Raw genomic sequence first — 9,406 nt, forward strand, 5'->3', positions numbered from 1 at the left:
CATTACTGTTTATCCAGCAATTACACTTTGGAGACTTCTCTTAAGTAAATAACTACAGATGTGTATAAAGATATTCCTATTTACTTATATCAAAAGAAAAAGTGGAAATAATCAAACTATCAAGGAACAGTTAAATAAAATAGAAAACATAGTAGCAGATGTTTATTTATTAGCCTGGAGAGGTATTAATGATATACTGCTAAGTAGAAAGTAAAATCAAGTTAGACAATGATATAGCCTAACTTGACTTCTACTATAATTTTAAATATATGCATGTAAACACATAGCTACAGAAGTATCATATATATATACAGTGGTTGCAGAATGGTGAGATTATGGACAGACTATTCTTATTCTTCATGTTACCATAAATTTCTCTTCAACAATGAACATGCATCACTACTACAATTTAAAAAAAACTTAATATTAAAAAATGTTCTAGGAATACTAAATTACACAGAAAGTTGTTCATGATATACCACTAAGAACAGAAAGCCAACTGTAAAACAGGACATAATAGTATAGTTACACTTTTGTAAAAAATAAAATAAAAATACACACATGAAAAAGAACAACAGGATATAGGTCAAAATACTCTGGAGTTATTCCTTGTAGAATTACTAGTTTCTTTTGTTCCTCTGTATTTTCTAAATGTTCAGTAATGTACATGCATTTCTATAATGTGTATATATTGCTTTTGCAAAGTAAAAAACAAAAGTTTTCATTAGAAAAGATGAGAACTACTACTAGTTTAATGCACAGAAAAGTACACATAAAAGAAAATAATTAATAGAGAAAGAAAGTATTTGGGAGGAGTGGGGAATAGTAGTTATTACTTAATGGGTACAGAGTTTCTGTTTGGGATCATGAAAAAGTTCTGGAGATGGACAGTGGTAATGGCTGCAGAGCAAAATGAATGTAGTTAATGCCAATAAACATTTAAAATGTTCACTATCTGCCACTATACATTTAAAAATGGTTAAAGTTGTAAATTTTATGTCATATATACTTTACTACAGTAAAAAACGAGGGGCAAGAAAAAAAAGGGCTAAAATGGTAATGTATATCCTATCAAAATTCTTTTTAAAAAGAGGAAAGAATTGAAAAAGAAAATAATTTAGAGTCAGTTCTATAGTCTTCACTCTCAAAAATTTAGTTTCTACTTCTAGAAGATATATCACTATATACAATGCCATTTCTGTAAACAGTGTCAATCAGCATGTTATGTTACATCAAGGAAAGAATATAATTTGGTTAGCCAAACATATGAAAGATGGCCTGCAATAGCCTATCTTCATTCTAATAAACAAAACCTTGCTTTACTTTACTTCTAACCAGCAACTTTACAACTATTTGGATACTACTCATCTAGTATGCAAATGACCAAAGACTCTAGACAGTCATCATCTTCTTCACTTTTATCTTCATCTCCACATTAATGACTTGGGCTAGTTCAATATTTTTAACAATCCAGAGGATATTGGGATAAGGGAAAGAAAATGATTAGATATCTTTGATTTCTCACAAGATACTATGATACCACGTTGATTAAAAGAATAAATTTAAAACTTTGGACAAAAGTAGGTTTTTCTTATATCATGCTATCCTCAATTAACTGAACCACCCAGAATCTGACTGTCCTTCAAGAAACTACTAACTTTAAACTCTGAAAAACTAAATTCCCTCTCCAACAAATACTTAAAATTTAAAACTTACAAAAGCAGCATGCTTTCCTCGAAATCCTCTTGTACACTGTTGTCTCCATGGCTTCCAAATAATAAAGCCCAAAAGGTATAAAACAAACATAGATGTTTTTGCAAAGGTGCTGAAGAACGGCTTGTTGTACTGAGTAAAAACATACTGGAGAGGAAAAATGTACATAAACTATGAGATGACGTTAAATCTTATTACTTATCTCCAACAAAATAGGCTATTACATGATTTTTGACTCTAGAAGTTCATGTGGAAGGGAAGATCAGAAGAGATTACAAAAATACTTTATACTCATTTCTAAATATTATATTTGCTTGTATACAAAGGATAATATTCCCAAACAAAGCAGCATCAACTTCCAAAAAAAATTTTGTTCCACCTTCATTAAAATCCTACTATGCACAAGTACTTGTGCTAGGAGCTAAGGAAAAATAAGACAGTCTTTCCTTTCATATATATATGAAAAGTACACAGCATAATATGCTAAGTACCACAACAGGGGTGTACCGGTACCATGGGATTACCAAAGGGAGACAGACCATTTTGAGGATTGCAGAAGATTCCTAAGAGAAGCTATTTTTGAGCTGCATGTGTAGGGCTGAATAATAGCCCAGAGGAAACAGCATAAGAAAAGGCAATGAAGCAGAATGGCATATGAATAAAACTGCATGAAGATTAACATTACTAGGAAGTTATATAAAACCTATAATCTTCATTTAGCTGAGAATTCATGATTTTTTTGTTTCATTAAAAAAAAAAATTCCTAGTTACATACACTGAAAGGCCTAAAAAAATAACCCAAAAGAAATGAGCACCTATAGAATCCAGAGGTGTTCTGTATCATCTTGGATAAAAGAAACCATGGGTTCTTAAAGAAATGATCAAATCTAAATATGGGGAAGAAAATTATCAGATGAACCTGGGGCATCTTGCACCAGAAAGCAAGTAAGAATGTTAAAGATTAATAGGGTCATACTGAAAGGACAATTTGAAGAGGCTCCTACTGGGCAAAGATAGTACAGTTTAAGTACCAAAAGGAGTAACTACAATTGTCTGAAACATATGAAATATGAAATACACAAAAATCCATGAATGTATGATGATACTCTACAGGATCCAGTACCATTAAGGTATTTTTTCTTAATGACCAAGGTATTTTTTTCCTAAAAAGTGAACCTGAATCAAATCAGGACTTTACACTTAACTACCATTTTACAGGAAATAAGGGAAAAGGAGGAGCAAGTTAAGTGATACCCCAAATAAATAATCAGCCAAATTTGAAATGCGTACTATGCAGTGAATCTGTGTGTCCTCCCCAAATTAATATGTTAAAATTCTAACTCCCAATGCGATGATATTAGGAGGTGGGGCCTTTGGGAAGTGATTAGGTCTGGTGCAGAGCCCTCATGAAAGGAATTAGTGCCTTTATAAAGATACCACAGAGAGCTTTCCTGACCTTCTAGCCTTTTGAGGACATAGTTACAAAGACTGCCACCCAAGAACCAGGAAGTGGATCCTCAGCAGATACCTAATCTGCCAGTGCCTTAATCTTAAACTCTCCAGCCCCCAGAACTCTAAGAAATAAATGTTTGTTGTCTGAGCCAACCAGGCTAATGGCAGTCTTATTGTGGCACCCCAAATGGACTAATACAGTGTGATATATGCTATAGGAAAAATGATCCAGTTTTTCCAACAAATCATTAGCATGGTTTAAAAAAAAAAAGGTGGGGTTGGGGGAATATAGTTAAGGAATGAAAGCAACTTAAATTTGAATATGGACCAAGTAACAGATGATCTTAAAAATTATAATTAATTTTATTAGAATATAATTTTGTTAATGGCATGGTGATTCTATTTTTAAAAATTAGGACCTTTTCAGTTTGAATTGAGTATGAAAGAATTTACAGGTGAACTGACACGGGCTAGAATAGACTTTAAAATACTTCAGGAAAACATGTCTGGAGAAGAGTTAATAAGAGAAGATGGACAAAATTTAATAGTTGTTAGGTATATGAAAATCCATTATACCATTTTTTCTACTTTGTATATGTTAGAAAATTTCTTTAAGGAAAAGGTTGATCTACTTGTTGAAATACACAATGTTATCTCAAAAATTTAATGCGCATATTTGGCTGAAGAATTAGACATATTACATATACTCTTGGATAACAAAATCATAAATTATCCTCTTACTAAGAGATACAGACTGCTAAATTTTAATTTGACCAGATCCTCTCTGTCCTAAATTTTATTACCTGACAAATAAAAAACAAACTATTCATTTAAAATTAAAATAAAGTTTTAAAGATAAGCTTATTTCCCCTTCAACATTACAGAGGTTTTATTGTGGTTAAACTACAGAATGTTCATCTAAAGAAAAAAAAAAAAAGGTTACAGAAAATTGAAAAATAATAAATGGCCTGTTGTATTCCAGAGCCTACTTCCAAAACGGTGAAAAAAGTATTTACTCATTGGCTACAATGACATAGTTAAGTCAACTATTTATTTAGATATGATGTGAGATGACCAGCAGTAGCAAACTGCTTCTTTTGACATTTAAATTCATTTTATAAATACTATTTCCTTTTGTATATTAGCCTTAAGACTACAACATGTAAGTTGACAAGCAGTAACTTCTGAAAATAAAAGTTCACATCTTTTTATAGAGATCATTAGCCAAATAGAATAAAAAATCTACATATATAATTAGAAAGAAAAACGACTTTGTGCACTTAAAGTAACACATTACTATCAAGAGGACACTGATAAAAGTAAAATTTAACTGAATGCAATCACCGTATACCTTGTATTTCACAATGTTTGAATCAGCAGATGTATAAATGTGTATGCACCCATGCAAATGCATTATAGTGACCTGTACATGGAATCTCTGATCACTTTCACCCACCTGTTCAAAAGCATTCTTACTTTCCACTAAATGGTGACAAAAGGCTGTGCATCCTAGATACTTGTTCCACTAGAAAATATTACTTATAAACAAAGAAATTGAATTTAGAAAGAAAGATACATAATCGAATTTTTAAAATAATCCTCATTTTTAAAATAACCCTCCCTAAAAGACTTAAGAAAACTGAAACAAAAACAGTATCTTTTGTTTCAACTAGAACTGACATCAATTCACTTATCAAAGAAAATAATTCAACCACATTCAAATTATTGCTTTAAGTCAGCATGAGAGATAGAAATGATTATCAAGATTCCCCAGATGCGCAGCAGTATTACTATAATGCAATATCATTCCTAGACAAAAATTACCTACCGAAGTAAGTTCGGAGGATGCGACCCATATCACATCAACAAGTAGGAGAATAACAATCCCAAGAGCCATTCGCCGGCGCTGAGTGAAACCACTGCTCTGGGAATTCACCCGGTTCATGATAAAGACACACACCATTTGCAGTCTGTTTTTTAGAAAATACAAATCACATTAGAGAAGATTTTTTAACCGTAAAAATGAGAAAATTAGTATAAGAGAAACATTTGACATTTGTTAGCCAATGTTGTCGAAAAATCACACAAGTAGATTAAAAGTGGGGCTTACCTTACTTTAAAGGCCTTTCTAAGATCTTCAAGGGCAATGCCGGAAAACCTGGCAGATCTGAGCCTATAAGGAGGTGAAGAACTCAGCGCACCTAAAAACAGCCATAAAATGAGGCTTATGCAAACATAAACCACTCAAAAAAAGGTTTATCACATCTTTTTTTCTCTTAAAATTCAAAATGAACAAATGAAAGAAAAATACCAAACGCATTAAATATAACTGACACTCTTCTCTAGCTTCCTTATTCTATGTTTCAAATTATACTCCGAAAAGTACGTGGTCCAAGAAAAAAAAAAAAAGCCATCTTTAATAAACGGCAATATGTAAGAGTAGTCAGCTACTGGTTTAAAAAAAAAAAAAAAAGGCAAAGCTCCTTCGAGTTTCGAGTTTCGTAAATCAAGAAACTCCATTCGCCTCTCGCGACACAGGAATCCACCCCAAGACACACTGTCTAGACTCGCGCCTGTTTCCGTTTTTCCTGTCTTCGATCTCTTGGAGGGGAGTTGGATTGTTTGACAGGAAGCGATTTGTTGTGCGTCTTGGGGGCGCGTTTCCAATCGCCTCACGTGGTAGAGTGAGGGAATACTTCATGCTTCCCCACCCACCCTTGCCTGTCACTGCACCTAGTCTCTTTAGGTCGGAAGAGTAACTCCCCGGAGACCAGTGAGAAAACAGCTGTTAAAAGGAATCCTTCTCTTCTTTTGATGGGGGGGGGAAAAAAAGTTAAGCCGGTGACGCTCCCGCAGGGAGTGAGAAAAAGCGCGGAGGCGGCGCTCGAGCAGCTCCCACTAGTGTCGCGAGTGCAGACCAGGCTCACACGCCCCTGTCAGCCTTCCCCTCACGCGCCCCTTGGAGACCAATACCACTTCGGCCAGGGAGCTTCCACCGACTCCAAAGCGGGGGGTGGGACCATTCGTGGGTCCCAGTTGGGGTTCCGGGGAATTTCGGGGCCCTCCCCTGCCTGCTTACCTGGCCTTCCTGCCCCGCGATGGTGTCGTGGCGGCACCATGAGCGGCCTCGGCCCGGACCCGCCGCCACCCAGCGCCACGGCCGCGGCCTCGGACTCACAGAGCTGTCGCGGTACCTGACATTGCGCTGGAGGGAGGTCCAGCCCCTGAAGCCGCGGTGTCCCTCGGGGTGAGGCTGCGGATGCCGCGCGGCCCCACTCGACCCGGGAGGGCGGGGAGCCGGCGAGTGGAAGGGAACGCACAGGCAGCGATGGCCGCGGAGGCCCGGAGCTGGACCTCGGCCCCGCCCCCAGCCGGCCAGCCAGCCCCGCGGCCCCGCCCCCTAGCCCGACGGCGGCCGCGCGGGGTTACGTCACGGCGGCGCGACGACGGACTGCGCGTGTGCGCGTCTCCAGGGTGACTCGGCGGCGTGGAGCGGAGTGCTGTCAGGCAGTGGGCGCGAAGCTCTAAGGCAAGGCAATGACCCTGGGAGGAGCGGAGATGGAAGTAAAGCAGGGCGTGGTGGAAGAAGAGGGAAGCGGGAGTGGGTGGCTGGGGCGGAATGAAGGACGAGGGAGGTGGCCGGGCCTGTAAAGGGCCCCGCCCTAGGAAGAAAGCTGACAACTCCATTTGCTACAAAGTTGGGCACTGGAACTCTCCATATCCCTTTCTCGAGGAGAGGACCGAAAACCGAAGTGGCATGGGAGATTTTTACTTTCTGGAACCTTTTGTTTGTAAACTAGATCCCAGCTCTCGGAGTTAGTTGTGTCCCTTGGGGAAAGCTGCTGCACCTCCCCGGCCCTCGGGTTCCTCATAGACCGAACTGATAGTACCTGCCTCATCTGTCTGTTATATACACTCATATGTATATACACCTATGTAAATATATGCCAGGATTACATTAGTTTACAAATGTGAAGGGCTTAGATCAATTCATGGCACATAGAACGCAAATGAAAGTAGTAAGCTGTATAGATATTTTCCTATCTTTTGAATATCCTATAAGAAGAAATGCTTGGCCAAAGTCCTCACTGATACTCAGAAGACAAAAACAAGACTAAAGGGTTCTGTAATTTAACTGGAGTTATCCACCACCATCGCATTCTTCCCTTCTTCAGACGGCACAAAGAAATTTTACTACTTTCATAGTGGCAATATAGTGCATTTCTTAATTCTCTTAAATCTTCTCTTGTTTGACTAAAATTAAATACATATTCAAGTAATGAGACAATACCAATGCACATTTTTCGTACCGATTCAGTCAGTTTCTAATAAATGATCAGCATCAAACAGCTCTAATGAATCATTCAGAAGCCTATCATTCAGAATTAGAAAAGTCTTAACCATGTACTTGAAATTACTACTCTGGGGAAATTTGGTTGCATGCATTTACCAGCACCCTTTTTATTCTTTTTTTTTAACATTCTTTAGAGTGTTAAGCTCATAGTATGCTACATTTATGATCTATAGACTGAAAAAAATAATAGTATAAATACCTCTCAAGATCAAAGGGTCAGGAAAACTATGTTCGAATTCTTAATCTGACCACTATTTGTTATGTAATCTTGAGAATTATTCTACTCAATTTTGCCTCAGTTCTCCATCTCTAATTATAGAGATACTGTTAGCTTTTTCTTAATTAAATAATGTAAATGATAGTACTTTATAAATGTATGTAAATGCAAGTTACCATTATTACCACCTACTGCCAGAGCATTTGCTAAAGGACAAATGCTGTGATATTCTTGTGACAATGAAGATAAGGTAATTTTAGACCAGCTTTCTTCAAGTAGTCTCCAACCCTAGGTTAATCTTCCATTAACATTTTTTCCCACTACCCTCAGAAGGAAATTCTACTGTACTTCTGTGTGACAACTGACTCTGGTGTGGTTTCTGTGCTGTGACACCATCCTCATCTCAGGCATTCCTTTCTTTGGACCCCAAGTACATATCTTGCTTAAGGATAAGTCCTCTGTAACTTTAAAGTCTTGCACCAGATGCCAGCTGTCTGCATTTTCAAATACAAGTTCCACAAAAGCAAGGATTTTTGTCAATATCATTCTCCACTATATCCTCACCATCTAGAATAGTACCTAGCATGGAACTGGCAGTCAATATTTGTTGAATGAGCTTGAACTTCCCACTGTCTCTTGACCTTTATACCTAATTCCTTTCCCAAGTCTCCATTTCTGTTAGTTGGCACCACCTTTATTCTGGTATCACAGGCTTAAAAGGTTGATCTTTTATTTGTACTAATTCCCTTTTCAGTCTTCAAAGTTGATTACTCCTCACTGAGATCTCTCAATAGTAGACCCTTAAGATTCATCAGCTATTGAGTCTGACACAAAAACAAAACAAAACAAAAAAAACCAAACACCTGAAATATAGAGAATATAATTTCTCCTGTAAAGAACATATGCCACATTTGAATATGAAAGCAAAATTGTCTGTGTACAAAACAGTCACTACCTAACTCTCCTGTATACCAGCCTCAAAATTGAATCTCTAGTAAAATTATAAATAATTATATCATGAATCTCTGGGGCCTCTAGTTAAGAATTGAAACCACCTATAAATTCCAAAAAGGGAAATAATGAAGAATACCCAAATGAGAACAAGCAAAGGATATTTATTCAGAACTTGCCATAGCAAGTGGTCAGCCATAGCAAGTGGTCAGCCACTCTCACTTGAATTGGGCCAAGACCCAGAAGCAGTCACGGAGGGTAAAGCTTTACAGTAGGAAAATGCTTCGGGTACATGCTGATAGGTTTTTGGCACAAGAAAGGCTAATGCGGGCGCCTGGGTGGCTCAGTGGGTTAAGCCTCTGGCTTTGGCTCAGGTCATGATCTCAGGGTCCTGGGATCAAGTCCCGCATTGGGCCCTCTGCTTAGCAAGGAGCCTGCTACCCCCGCCCCCATGCCTCCTGCCTCTCTGCCTACTTGTGATCTCAGTCTGTCAAATAAATAAATAAAATCTTTAAAAAAAAAAAATCTAATGAGAAGCAAGACATTCTATGGGATTGTTTAGGAGTGAGTGAATGCCTTTCTCTAGTTGGGCCTAGATTGGAAAGGGCAAAAATATTGTAAGGAGCTCGAAGTTACTGATCTAAGTCCTGGCCATTTCGGCCAATTGCCACAGAGACTGTGGTTGCCTTTCTGGACAGACTGCTGCAGAGGTTGTGGGC

General features: G+C 37.9%; 1 protein-coding gene across 1 annotated transcript in view; it reads right to left on the reverse strand.

Moving 5' to 3' along the window:
- Positions 1-6,511, reverse strand: part of SLC35F5 (solute carrier family 35 member F5) — a 37,555-nt gene extending 31,044 nt beyond the window's left edge. The window contains exons 1-4 of the mRNA XM_044242598.1: positions 6,245-6,511; positions 5,276-5,366; positions 4,994-5,135; positions 1,717-1,860 (exon numbers count right to left, since the gene is read on the reverse strand). Of these exons, the coding sequence (XP_044098533.1) occupies positions 1,717-1,860; positions 4,994-5,135; positions 5,276-5,366; positions 6,245-6,284 (417 nt within the window). The 5' untranslated portion in view covers positions 6,285-6,511. The remainder of the gene's footprint in view (positions 1-1,716; positions 1,861-4,993; positions 5,136-5,275; positions 5,367-6,244) is intronic.
- Positions 6,512-9,406: the final 2,895 nt, after the last annotated feature.

Source organism: Neovison vison, chromosome 3, assembly GCF_020171115.1.
Source record: "Neovison vison isolate M4711 chromosome 3, ASM_NN_V1, whole genome shotgun sequence".
NCBI classification, from domain to species: Eukaryota; Metazoa; Chordata; class Mammalia; order Carnivora; family Mustelidae; genus Neogale; species Neogale vison.